This window comes from Cynocephalus volans, chromosome 7, assembly GCF_027409185.1.
Source record: "Cynocephalus volans isolate mCynVol1 chromosome 7, mCynVol1.pri, whole genome shotgun sequence".
Taxonomy (NCBI): domain Eukaryota; kingdom Metazoa; phylum Chordata; class Mammalia; order Dermoptera; family Cynocephalidae; genus Cynocephalus; species Cynocephalus volans.
The window spans coordinates 81,499,183-81,514,115 of NC_084466.1; the positions used below are offsets into that span (position 1 = coordinate 81,499,183).

Here is a 14,933-nt window from a genome sequence, read left to right on the forward strand (position 1 = left end):
GTCCTTGCTCACCTAACATGCCAATTTATAGAACTAAACAGCAGAGAAGGCTCCTGTAACTAAATGGCATCCATGCTCCCAGGTCACCCAAACAAAAGGGAAGGCCTCTGCCTCACCTGTTCCTCTCATTGACGTGGAACTGACCACCTCTTAGGGTAGGACGTGCAGTCCCACAGCTCGGCTTCAGGTCTGTAATTGTTACGCCAGCAGCACGAGATAAATAAGCCTGAAACCCTCATATGAGTCGGATGTCATAGGCCCCGGTCTCCTGAGGACCTGCTTTCCTGTTATTTTTCCATTCTTGTTGGGGCTCGGCAAGGGGAGAGCTTTCTGGTAACCACCACCCATGCAACACTATCTTTGCTGAATGAATGGAATAGCTGAATCATTTCAACCCTCAGAAATACCTTAGGGATGTTCAAATAGTTTTTTATCCTATTCCTAGCTAAAATGTCCTTTTCTTTTACAGACGGCTAGCACCTTGGTTGTGGCCAACTCTATAATTTCTGGAATCTACAGTTGCATGGCTTCCAATAAAGTAGGGACTGTGGAAAGAAACATAAGCTTTTATATCACAGGTAAGCAACACATCTTATACCCATAAAGACAGCCTGGTGACCTCAGTCTCTCTTCAGTCTTGTTTGCTTTTAGTGCACTTATAGCTTGAGTGATTTAAAAAAAAATAAGTTCCATAGAATTGTCAAACTTTGAATACCTTCGTCCTTGCTCTCAGGAATAGAATTCTACAACATCATTGGATCTCCTCTATTATTTCTCCTAATTTTCTTTTAGAGTTATTTGTGCATGTCTACCTCCCAGACTGGATTATGAATTTTGGATGTTACATGTTCATTTTTCAAATTCCCTCAGTATTTAGCACAGGGTCTGGCACACAGTGGTTGTTCAACAACAATAGAGGAAACTAATTATAAAACATATGATGACATGGTTTTCTTGTTAACCAAGAAGCTAATTGTTTCACAATTTAAGTAATCTAGATTTTGGGGGGAATGAGGATTGCCTATAGAGATGTGAAACTGAGCTTTGTTAACAGTAATTAATGGGTTACTTTTTGGTAGCATTTAAGAATTTTTAGCCTTAAATATGATGGTCTCTGCAAATCTTAAAACCTCCAAGGAACACAAATGGCACTCCCTATGTCCCTCCATGAGTACAGGAAGCAAGTAAGTAGCTCAAAGTATAAAAACAATTGTCTGGCTCCACACTCCCCCAATTTCTGAGGAAACCTGGGCAGTCTGCCAACACTTTGGAAACTTCGCACTGCATGGGGCAAGCTGCAAAAATTGCCTAGAGGCCTCCAGAAAGAAATAGGCAGGTCCAGTTCCGTGAGATGTATGGGTTGTCAGATCACAGGAGACTTCTGGCAAGTTAGCCAAGCCCCAGAGAAGCCGTGCCATGGGATATATCCTTGAGTAGATTCTCACAGAACGTTAGAGCTGGAAGGAACTGGAGAATTCAGTATTACAGTTCCCGCATTTTCCAGATGAGGAAATGGAATTTGGAGAAATGAAGAGGTATCTCTAGGCAGAGCAGCTCTAGACCAATTCAGTCCCTGTCTCTCATTTTAGAGAAGGGAAAGGGAAATCATCTTTGCGTCTATTCCAAGTAAGAAAAGGCCTTTATTTAGAGAAGGATGCAGATAGAAATTTCACACAGATTGGTTCTCTAATAAACCTCAAATGATTTGGACTAATTAAATACAAAGGTTTGCACTGTTCTTTATATTTGGTTGGAAACAAGTTACTGTCCAAATCCGTAGTCACTGTACTTATATGTCTGATTTAGAATGCAAAAGATTGAGCAATTTCTGTTCTGTTCTGAACATTCAACAAGTTTGCAACAGTTTAATGACCACTAACTATGTTAAACAGGACAGTTCAACTCTGTTCTGAGCACTTGAAACACAGGGCCCTGTCCTTCAAGGAAGGCAGTTCTAACACCCAGGAAACAAAGAAATGTTAAATTATATATGAGAGAACTTCAAAAAGTTCATGGAAAGATTCATAGTATCTTTCAATTCTATTTTTCCACAAACTTTTTGAAGTACCCTCATATATCCTAGTATCAAAATGTATGTGCAAAAGTAATGTGACAGATGAATTTACTCTCTAAAGCCATCACTATCCAATAGAGATATAATATAAGCCACATATATTATATTTGAAATTTTTAAGTTTCTAGTAGTAATCACATTTTTAAAAAGTTAAAAAAAGTGAAATTATTTTTATTTAACCCAATATATACAAAATATTATAATTTCAACATGTAAACAACATTTAAAAAAATATTACACTGCTTCAGCTTTTAAATTGAAATCAATTTAAATAAAATCAATTGAATAAAATTTGTTCTTCAGTCACACTAGCCACATTTCAAGTGCCCAAAGCCACCCATGGAAGCCAGACTTGAAGAGGTCCTGGGGAAAAGGGGGTATAGAATTTGAACAGCTAGAGAGGACAGGCTTGCCCTGACATTTTCAGAGCCAAGACAAGAGTACCAGTGGAGTCCTGCAAACCATAATCTAACCACTGACATATTCTAAAGCAAGCAAACAGGTCCTTAAACATGTTTCTGTCTCATATGGACAAATATACCTTCATGATGGCCTGAAAGGTCAGGATAAATTTAGAATTTGGGGACTGCTCAGAGTTCCAGAGCAGACTGTGGCAGCGGCTCGTAGACTCACCTATCTCCTCTTCCCACCCCTCACTCTTGTCCCACACTATGAAGGGCCCTGCACCCATGTGTGTGGTCTCTCTGGCCACACACATCCAGAATCTGCCCATGCCCCTCCCAAATAGTATCCCCACAGCCACTTCTTGGATGGACCTAGAGGTGCGCATACTGATCAGCAGTCTGATCTTGGGAGGCCAGACCTAGGGAAGAGGAAAGAGGCCTGAGGCAAGCTGGGAGCAGACTTAGGATCATCTTTATAGGGAATTCTGGGGTCCCAGGGACTCCAAGCACGATGTAGGAAAGAAGTGACACAGATTCTGTGTGGGCATGCCCTCTTGGCTCCACAGACTCTTCACTTTGTGTGGAGGGGTACAGCCAGAACAAAGCCATTTCAAGGTCCAGGACAGGGACCCTCCTTGCCTGGGTCTGAGGGCAATCCTGGAAGATGTGCTAAGAGTGGACGGAAACATCATTTTCACTTCCTTGTTGTTTACAGTCCCCAAGAAAGGTTAATGATGCTCAGCATTAATTACTGCACCAACATCTGGCCTATCCCACTGAGATTTTCCATTGCTGCATCGTATTTCTATGCATGGTATTGTTGCTGAAAGGGACCCAGATGGTAAAGTTGACCACCTGCTGGATTAAGGCAGAAATTCCCTCCCACCTCTCACCACATTATACAATTTTGTAACCATGGAGTTGCTAAAACCTTTTCATGATGAGAATTTAATTTGAACATATCTACTTGAAGCTCACAATACTTTTCCTCTAGCAGAAATTCAAGAGCTTTAATCTTAAAACTTAACCAAAGTTCAGCCAATCAAGCCCCCATTGCCTAGAATATGCTTTCTCTGAATTCTTTTCTACCAGTCCTGAAAAGTTCTAGTTTTGATTGGCGACAGTAGATTAATTTGCCTACATTCATTATTTATTTTTAACTAACTATTATCTTTTTCTTACTCAAATCTTTGTCATGAGATTTTTTTTCTCACTAGAAATGAGACTACATACTCAGGAATGTTACACCTTGGACACGTCTATTTTCTGAAAGAATGAATGTATATTTGTTCAGTGTTTATACTTGACTCAGTAATGCATCATGCTTTTTAAAAGGGCCATCTAAAATTTTAATTCTCTAAAGATCTAGATTTGGGTCTTTATTGATCTTCATTTCAATTACATTGCGCCTTAAAATACAATGATAACTTAGAATTGCCTTCTAAATTGATGAAAACCGTGGCCGTTAGAATCCTTGACTGCTTTGACTCCAAACTTTGGCACTCATTTGTACATAGCATCTACTTGAAATAAGCAAAACTTTCTAGTAATCACTCACTTTTTAAGAGAATGTTATTTCCATTCTTCAGTGGAAGTAAAGCCTTCTTTATTTCCACCTGACAAATGAGATCCCTTTCATCCTTTTAAATTTCTATGCTTGTCTCTTTCATGTATTAACACCACATGTCTGATCCAATTGAGTAAAAATGTCAACCCCAAATATTCACCCATAAAAATAGATTACTCTTTCACCTAACCCCTGAGCAAGGGTTGATTCTTCTCCATGACACCTCACAAGATGCCATGGACATGAATATGTTAGATGGATGAGTCATATTTCGTGATGATGATGATTGTGCTGAATCTGCAACAGATACTCAAGTGTGAGAAGATTTTTTGTTTTCACTTTGAGGGTTAGAAGGCTATTCTTTCTTGAGTCTGTTTTTGTACTCAAGCTAAAAAAAAAATCAACATGAATTAAGGGGAAAATCCCTCTGGATTCATTAAATAGTTGAGGACATCTTATTTATCATCTTCCATGATCAAAAGAGAATACCAAAAGGATTAGAATATGAGAAATAGATAATCATTTCTAAGAGGCAGTCTGATAACATGAACCAAATTAGCTTCAGTAACCATGTCTCTATATAAGAAACAGGCCTCCAACGGATTTGGTTCTTTTCTTATGAGTATGCTTTTGCTGTTTTGCTGGCACTCAGCATGACTATGGGTGTGTTAGCAATTACTGAGGGTGAAACAGGAACAGCACTGCCTTATCTCCCTGGTTTCCCAATGTCACTAAATGCATTTTATTTTGAGATTCCTGGTGGTGCTTGGCAAAGATAAACAAAATCTTCCATCAGGAAACCTGTGAGCTATTTCCACAGGAAGTTTCAAATCACTAAAGTAAATAGAAACTCTCTACATGATCTCAATGGTGTTACTTCAGCTCGTTTGGGTTCCAACTACCAGGATGAGACCTCATAAATGGAAAGTCTGTGGTCTTTTAAGAAATGATTCGATAGCAACTAGTACACAATACCTCTGCTCTAGTCTCTGTGTAAAAGCTGATGGCTGATGTTTTGCTCCTTATGCTTGGAAAATGTCCCAAATATAAAAAAGATGCTGAATTAGAGTGGCTATTTCGGACACTTTATTGTTATGTTAAAAATGACTGTCAGCTGCTCCTGAATCTTCTGGCACATTCTTAGATTTTTATTTTAAAAGCAGGAAAACTTCCACTGGTCTCCTCTTTCCTCAATCACTGACAGCTTCATAAGCCACTATTACCCCCTGCTCCCAGGTTTCAAATGAATATTTTGGCATTTCTTCAGACGTGACACTTTATAATAAAGCCAAAGCCCAGAAAAATCAGAAAAACAAGCAAAGTGAGTTTTAGGAAAGAGTTATTATTAACTAATTTTGGACTATTGTCCCCTTAAGGTTTAAAGGTTTCTTTATAGCTTTGTGTGCAAAGGATAATAATAATAATAGCATAACATAGTGCTTTTCATCTTCAAAGCACTTTGTAAAATGTTGGCCCAAATTCTTTACTCAAATATAGATACACTACGAGTAACAAGCAATGGGAGGGTTTTGAGAGCATGTCAGTTCAGGGCCAATAACCAATGATTTTTAAAAATCTTTTGGTGAAATGGTCCAAAATGACACTCTCAGTCCAAAACCTAAATGATGGTCCAGTGTAGGAAAGCTAAAGAGGAGAGAGCTCATGGGGTGTTGCTAGAGGCACTTAGGAGATAGAGGTAAAGGTTAGCTGGGAATCAACACTGGAGAAAATGAAAATTGATCTTTAAAATTATTCTCTTCCCCCCATTGCCCCCACTTCAGAACTTGGCAACTCTTCCAGATTAGTTGTCTGCATTTTCAGAAGAAATCTTTGCTCCTTTATGTTTGAGAGAACCATCACCAGAAAAGGGGTCCTGAGCAAGTAACCTGCTCTTCTCTGGCCCACTGTGCCAGCAGAGATCAGGAAAAGTAATTTGGAACAGTAGGAGGAGGAGGGTACCAATTAACAGTTGCTTTTCACTGGAAAAGTTGAAGACGAAAGTGGTGTTGATTGGCACGTACCTAGGACTTCCTATTCTCACTTGTTCCCAAAGATAATTTGGATAAGTTTGACCATAAACGTATCTTTGGTTTTTAGTACAAATTGCTTTTATGTTACTTCACTATATTGTCCACTTCAAATGTCCACTTGCCAGTAGGAGTACTATACATGACAAAGAAATGGGAAACAAGGTCATCATCCCAACTTTGAAGAGCAACTGTGGGCAAATAAGGAAAAAGAACCATTCTAATAACTGTCCTGTTTTGCATTTTCTATCTTACTTGGGATGAAATAAACTTAATTGGTTTTTACGTGCTATGTTTGTTAGGTTTCCCTAAAATAAAAAGATAAATTCGCATCCTTTTTAATGCTGATGCTCATTATGAGACCCTGGTTTTTCTGTGAATTTAAGTTCTTTATTCTTATTTTACAGATGTGCCAAATGGGTTTCATGTCAACTTGGAAAAAATGCCTACAGAAGGAGAGGACCTGAAACTGTCTTGCACAGTTAACAAGTTCTTATACAGGGACATTACTTGGATTTTGCTGCGGACAGTTAATAACAGAACAATGCACCACAGTATTAGCAAGCAAAAAATGGCCGTCACTAAAGAGTACTCCATTACTCTTAATCTCATCATCAAGAACGTTTCCCTGGAAGATTCAGGCACCTATGCCTGCAGAGCCAGGAACATATACACAGGGGAAGAAGTCCTTCAAAAGAAAGAAGTTACAATTAGAGGTGAGCACTGCAACAAAAAGGCTGTTTTCTCTCGGATCTCCAAATTTAAAAGCACAAGGAATGATTGTACCACAAAAAGTAATGTAAAACATTAAAGGACTCATTAAAAAGTAACAGTTGTCTCATATCATCTTGATTTATTGTCACTGTTGCTAACTTTCAGGCTCAGAGGAGATGCTCCTCCCAAAATGAGTTCGGAGATGATAGCAGTAATAATGAGACCCCAGGTCCCAGCTCTGGGCTCCTCGTTCAGGCCAAGGGGTCTGCTCTCTGGGGTGGACTTGGTGCACGTTTGGATTTGGAGGATCCCTGCACTGCATTCTCTGTGTTTTTGCTCTTGCTGTTTTCTCCTGCCTGATAAACAACAACTTGGGACTGATCTTTTCCTTCCACTTTGATGCCAACCTCTTTTAATTTTTAAGTTTTGAAGCTGCACAAACTGAATAATTTAAACAAATGCTGGTTTCTGCCAAAGATGGACACGAATAAGTTCAGAATGAGTATAGCTGAATTTGAGACTGTCGGACTTCTGCCTGGTTTTATTTTGTACTATTTCATCTGTTCATGATTTGTAAATAGCACCTGGATAGCAAGTTGTAATGCTTATTTATTTGAAAATGCTTTTTTTTTTTTTTTACATTAAGCGCATTGATCTTAAACTGGAGTTTCTAAAATGGGCCCCAGGGGTGCAAGATGTTGGTGTAATTCAGAGACAGTCAAGTTTTATCACAGTGTAAATTATGAAAGTCCACCCAAATTAACCCCACCTCCCTCCTCCTCTCACGCAATTCCAGGTCATTATGCAATTAGTACTTAACTGGTTTTTAGGTGCTGTGTTTGATAGGTTTCCCTAAAGTAAAAAGATAAATTCTCATCCTTTTATATTCTGATGCTCATTATGAGACCCTGATTTTTCTATGAATTTAAGTTCTTCATTCTTATTTTATAGATGTGCTAAATGGGTTTCATAGTAAACTAGTCTAGCAAAGGGTTTCCTCCTCACTGCCTCTGACTGAACTATACACTATTTATAGCACCTGAAAAAAGTGGATCATGCCTTGTCCCCTGCTTATTCTTTTAATGAACTTTATCATGTTTAAATCATGGCATTCAAAGGTGTATCACAATCAGTTTATGAAAGGAATAAAGGCTATTGTGACTGGAGGTATAATACATTCTTCTAAAATTTTTAAAAGTCCACTTTCACCTTATGCAAATGTTAACAGAATTTTTCATGGGGATTAAAAAATGAAAAAATTATGGAAGCAAAATTTGAAGTCATTTAAAAATACACGCCATTTTTAAATCAAGAGAGATTGTGATCTCTTGTTTTAAGTTTCCATTTGAGTGAAAACTGACTTTTTCACTAATTTAATATGCATTGTTCTGTTGTTTTCATTTATGATTGATCATTATATGTGACTTGCATGAACTATAGGGGGAAAAAAAACTATAATGACCAAAATAGCCATGGCTGAGAAACACAGTGGCTGGGCTGTTCAATAGGAGGTGACAATATGACAACTTTTCAAGCTTGGGAACTCACCAGACTGTTTCCTCCTTTAGGTAACAGACTCTGTCCCACGGCTAAACTTGTCTTTCACGTGGGAATTGCTTTTGTCAAGTGTGAAAGAGTAAACAATAGCATTTCCCCAGAATGCCAGTTTTATGGAGCCCCAAATGCTCTGAAAACAATTAGTAACCTGGAAGTTGTCAGCTCAAAGGAAAGAATAATCAATTGTATCTTGAAATTTTACCTATGGCTCTTTGGCCTGGCGTCTTTGTTCATTATAAGTCAGTGTGTTCCTTCAGGAAACAATGCTTTAGTACCACAGAACTTGGGGACCTCAATTTTTACTAAAGCTTGAAAAGCAAATGGAATGATTTAGGGATTGCTTATGAAAAAATGCTGAATTGGACATGCAGAATCTACCATTTCCTTCCCCTTATTACAATTTTTGTGTGCAGGTGAGGATGTTAGTATTTACAGAAGGTGATTTTTAGTACTTCCAAAAGATGATTTTAAGAATTCCATAGAGTAATTAAGTGTTCACTGTATAATTAATCCTTCCTGAGATTTTATTTAAAAAATAAACTGTTGGGTGGGTTTTGTTTTTTATTAGTTACTCTTTGGGATATTAAGTGAGGTGAGGATAACAGGGAAAAAGAAAGAAAAAAGAGCATTATATGGAGAACAATTGAGATGAAGGAGGGGGCAGTGAGGCTGGTTCCTCAGTCCCCATTTCGAATGAAGAATAGAAACTATGTATTTATGGGACCTGGCAGATCTCTGGGGCCATAACACTGAAAGTAAAAGAAGAACCTGGTGGGGAGCTATCCTTGGCTACTGATAACCAGCAGAAATATTACGTCAATTCTAATTTTCTCAGGTTGAAGGAATCAGCTACATTTGTTAAATTCTGATAAGCAGCTACCTACTTCTATCAAATAACTTAGGTTTTAAAATATGGATTCAATGTACCCTTTCTTATTTGAAATGTCAAAATGGATTATTATAATGTATAAAGTAGGAATTGACAAAATATAATTCCTGGGTTGATTGGTCATTTAGAAACTAGCCAAAAATGAGACTTTTAACATAGGAAGAACATTTTTCAGAAATGGGTACAAAGAAAAAACTCACAATACTGTATGTTTCAGAATGTTTATGTGAACTTTGTACTTAACTGAGAGTCCCATGTTTATTCTGCAGCCTTTGTGCTGCTTCTATTGTCTGAAGTTTGTGTAGTACAAATAGGGCATTTGAGAGTTTTTCATGACATTTATGTTAAAATAAAATGTTCTCTTCTATATAAGCACTGTTTTCTAATACACCTGTCAGGGAAGTCCAAATCCTGTCTGTGTTGATGATGTTATAGTTCATAGCTGTGAAAGTAATTTGGGTATCGTGTGCCTATACTCAGACTTACATTTTATAAGGCCTATGGGAAATGATAGGTTATTTTTACCATATTTAATGCATGGGAAATAGTAAATTACTAGAGAAAGCTATTAAAAGTACAGCTCAGTGAACTGGGTCTGAGTTTTAAATGAGATATGTAAAAGTTGGCTTGCCACTGTAAAAGATACTATATAGTAATATGATACCATTCTTTATTATCTTGTCATGTTTCACTGATACGTTTGGGGTCTTAACTGTGTAAAAAGGTCAAAATTGTAATAAGAAAGCATGTACAAATTGTCATAAATTGAAGGTTTTGTTATATAGGCCTGCATTTTCAACTAGGAAAAGCTGTTTGACAGATTACACAGAATGCAAACACAGAAATATTGTAATGGTTCTGTCTAGAAGGGCAACATAGGATAGGAAAGATACAATGAGAGAGGCCAAAGGATCATTGCTTCATTCATTCCACACTATGTTTGAAGAAGGTTTTGTAAATGACAGCACTTCTTTCAATACTCTTTTTTGCCTTCAGACTTCATCTTGTATGAAACGAGAAGACTAATGATAAGCTATGGAAATCAAGATTTATTGAGAAATCTGTTTCTCCTAACAGATAGTAACCCTGCCATATTATACTACTTCAACATGTTATAAAAGTTATATGATAATATATTCTTTAACCTGGGATTTCTAAATTGCTTTAACGAATGCTAATCCTGAGAGTTTCCCTGCAGGAATAAAAAGAGAAAGGTTTGGGGACTCAGCAGAATCCTGCAGGGACATGGAATAAAAGCCATTGCAATGTATCATCTTTTATAACATTGTAATCACTCCTAAGCTGCATTCACAGTTTTAATACACTAAGATGAGGAAATCAAAAATGGTCAGAGAAAGCTCATACTGTATAATTGAAACCAGTGACGCAGAATGTGTAAGTTATGCCAAAATTCTTTTGATTTCTGTTTCAGGATTTGCAACAAGAGGGGAAAGGGATGATTTGGGAGGGCAGGGACGACCTTAGGAGTTGTTTTTATTCTTTTACCTTGGAAGCATGAGCTACCAATCCAGTACCCACCTAACTAGAATGTATACACATCAGCGGGACTGACTGATTACTTCATTAAATAGAGACATTGGGGGCCTTGTGGGTACTGTTGTTTCTATGTGGGATTTTAATGTTGTAATGTATTGCATCTTAATGTATTAAATTCATTTTGTTGTACTATATTGGTTGGCATTTTATTAAAATAAAATGTATCATATTTGTATGTTTTAAGAGAAAATAATATAAAATATAATATTTGTACTATTATATAGTGCAAAAACTACAAATCTGTGCCTCTGCCTCTTGAATTAATCCTTTGGTCACTTGCATTTGGGAAGGGAATGGAGGAAGGAAATAATTAATAAAGATTTCAAAGTTCAAGAAATTCTCCTGTTTGGTCTGCTGCCTTACGATTTAGCTTACTGACAGATGAATAATACAAACATGCCCTCACAAACATGTCAATAAAAATACATATGAAGTTATATCAGCCCATCACTACAACACTATATAGTTATGCAAAAATTCATTACAAGCCTATATTCAAAATCATGTTTTTCATTTATAGCTCCTGAAATTTTATACAAAATTTTTGGGTTTTAGATTTCTCTCAAAAAAAAAAAAGGAAGAAAACCAGTTTACCAGGCAAAAACCTTTGCATTGAAATCTAAAAGTACAGAATCTAGTCCTTGATTTTACTGTGTTTAACAGATTTCAATTTATTGTAGCATCTTATTAAAGAGGGAGCAGTAAGTTAACTCTTGAGGAGAAAGTTAGGAAACAAAACGCAAATGAAACCCTATAGCAGAGTTTTGCTTTTTCTATATATATTTTAAATGTTGATATGCATATACAATAAAAGAATAAAACTGACAAGTAACCACAACTCCCTTTCTTTCTTCACTAGATCAGGAAGCACCGTACCTCCTAAGAAACCTCAGTGATCACACAGTGGCTATCAGCAGCTCCACCACTTTAGATTGTCATGCTAACGGTGTCCCAGAGCCTCAGATAACTTGGTTTAAAAACAACCACAAAATACAACAAGAACCCGGTAAGAGATTTTTTCCTTGCTTTACTCCTCATCCTTCATCACCCCTTTTCCCCCTAACATTCCTATCACCTGTTTCCAGTATATCTACAACCAGTTGCTGACAGAGCTGCAAAAATTGGGCTCTGGTTCATGTGTATATCATTTCAAATGAGGAATATTTGGGCCAGTTCCTATGCAGACCATATTCCTAACCATATAGAAAGATCCTTACAGAATCTATTCAGCTGGAATGCTTTTAATAGTGCATTCAGAAAGAAATGAGAAGAGCCACTTAGAAAATGGTTCAGTTCATCTTGACAGCTGGGAAAGTGAGTTTCTTGGCTTGAACAAGAGCTTTGAACACTTAACATATATGAAGTTCAGAGAAGTATATTTATAATCTTTTCAATTCACCTACAGCGATTCTAATGATTTGGTAAGAAAAGCCTATTTAAAATGATATTTTATCATACTGGTGAAAAAAATCTACACTAGTGGTTATTCATTTATTCAATAATAAATATTCTATCAAAAAGTAGACTTAAACTAATAAGTATAAACCCTACCGATTGCCTGCGTCCTAATTCTATGGTTAAATAAGATTAAATTGAACTTATTTAAAATTTTGATTGATAATTACATTAAAAATAAAATTGCCATTTATTTGCCAACAACCTAAATCAAGTAAGTGACAATATGGAGTGGTCCTTAAATGTGAGTCCTCTCCTCAAAATGAAACCTCCATTTGAGTTTGATACACAGAATGGGGTTGTATAATAACAACTCCAAATTTTAAGATATCTGCAAATGTCTTAGAAAGGCCTTACACTCAGCAGGTCCAAAACCAGTCACATCACATCGTTTCTCTTCATGAAGTAGCACTTTGTCTTATGCTGACATCATGTACTTAATCATCCAAACTAGAAGGTGGACCTCTTCTCCACCATCCTGTCCAATCAGTCACTAGACTGAGCAGGTTACATCTACTAACTACCAAATGTTTCTCAAATCCATGCCTTCTTCTGTTCACCTGTTGTTCTCTTGGTTCAGACACTCATTATCTATCCTCTGAACATATGCACTAGTCTCCTAACTCATCTCCCTACCTCTCTTTTCATCTATTTTTCACATAGCTGTATAAAATAACAGCTCTGAACATGTCACTTCCCTGCTTCAAGTCTTCCACTGACTCCCCATCACACAGTTTGATAGAGTTCAAGCATCTGACTGAGAAAGGCCTTCAGTAACTGGCCCCTGCCTACTTCTACAACTTTATGCTCTGCCTCCTGTGCCTTGAACTTTATATTCTAGCAATGTCAAAGTCTTATAGATCACTGTATACATTAAGCTTCTTCAATCCCTATTACTTTTTTGTTCTCTTGTCCCCTCTGCCTGGAGTACATTCCTTTCCTCTAATGCCTACCCATCCCTTAGGACTCAAACTGGGTGTTCTCCCTCCAGAAGGTTTACTCAACTCCCACAAAGAAGAGGCAGCTCCTCCATGAGACTTTATTATAACTTATCAATGTTTCTACTTCTCTTACAGAGTTTTTTAAAAAAATCATCAGTTCATATGTGTCTGTATTATCTATGCATATTTCTACTGCTCTCTTACTATATCGTTTTCTAACTAACAGCTGATATGTGTTTTCCCTTAGAAGGGCAGAGAACATATCTTTTTGTCTTATTTGTATCTTGTCTTTATATCCTTAGACCCTGACATAGTGCTTGGCAATCAATAAATGTTCCATGAATGAATGAATGAATGGTTTTCAGAAAATCTTATTCTATCCTTAGCCAGTTCATTTGATAACATTGGGGGTGCAGCCTATATCACAGAATTTTTAAAGCTGAAGGGACCTTTGGAATATCTTTAATCTAATACGTAGAATAGAAAATTTAGGCCCAAAATGCTAAAGTGATTTGCCCAAGATGACACAGTAAAGATGGGTAGTTTAATGAAAAACAAATCCCTTGAGGTGTTCTACCAGAACAAAAGGATGAATTAATACATGAATAAATAAATAGCTTGTGAAAGGATGCAGTACCCTCCCCTTAGAGATTCAGAGTTCACATGAGCATATCAAAGAGCCAAAGAGGAAACCTGGTAAACTGAGTTCTGTATTTCTCAAACTTACTTGATTACAAAATACAATTTAAGAAATCATGTAAGATGTTGAATGGCTCCTTGAAATAAGTTAATTTGACATAAGTTCAGTTTCCATACTTTGTATGTGGGTTAAGAAATCAGAGTTAAATCAACTTTGAAAGCTCATGACCATTATGGGATTAGTTACTACAAATGGAAATATACAGTGCTAGGGAGACCAGGGTCTGCGTCCCAGCTCCATCCTCATGGGTCGTGTAAGAATTTGGACAATTCTTGTCCTTACTCTCTGAGCCCCTATTTCCTTATTTATAAAATTGAGATAATACTAACCACACAGGAACGTGGTGAGGTTTAAATGAGTTAACATGACTAAGCTAGCCCATATTCATGGCTCAGTAAATACTACCTTCCAAACCACCTCATTTATACAGAAATTGTGCAGTCAGTTGTCAGAATTCACGGGAAGGCATCAAGAGTTAATTAATAAGTTAGCTCAAATGTCAAACAACTCAAAAACAGTATATTAAAGATGTCTTCCCTCCTCCCCCAATGTTCCTTTGATCTTCTGAGCAAACGAGGAATAACCAAAATGAGTCATATAAATTCTTATATAAAATCTTTTATAGATATCATTTTAGTATGCTACTACATATTAGGATTTATTAAGCTCAACTATGCTAAGTGATCAATTTTATCTTTCATTTCCCTTTATTCATTCCTTAAAACTACTATAGTCTTTTGGAGAGGAATTTCTTAGTTCTCTGGAGATAATATTTTATTTGTATATAGTTTCTATAAAGTTTCATATGGAATATTCCCATCTGAGGCAGCAAACGCAGGTTCCATGCAATATGCTCCATGACTATGACTATTATGTTTGTACATACAGATATCTTTAAAAGTGCCAACTCTTTTATGGTTATTTCTGTTTATAAACCTATGAATAAAGATGACACATAACCAAAGTAATACTCCTTGACTCAATGGTTCCAAAGCTGAAATGAAAGAACATTAAAATCATGGCCTAAAAAGACTGAAAATTAGTTCAT

At 36.8% G+C, this 14,933-nt stretch overlaps 1 protein-coding gene across 2 annotated transcripts in view; it reads left to right on the top strand.

The window, feature by feature from the left end:
• Positions 1 to 14,933, top strand: part of FLT1 (fms related receptor tyrosine kinase 1) — a 163,837-nt gene that overhangs the window by 86,176 nt on the left and 62,728 nt on the right. Inside the window, exons 12-14 of one of the 2 annotated variants that reach the window (XM_063103564.1) lie at positions 470 to 578; positions 6,480 to 6,788; positions 11,649 to 11,795. In XM_063103564.1, coding sequence (XP_062959634.1) covers positions 470 to 578; positions 6,480 to 6,788; positions 11,649 to 11,795 — 565 coding nt within the window. Of the gene's footprint in view, positions 1 to 469; positions 579 to 6,479; positions 6,789 to 6,951; positions 11,083 to 11,648; positions 11,796 to 14,933 lie in introns of those variants that run through there. The other variant, XM_063103565.1, reaches the window with a different exon arrangement.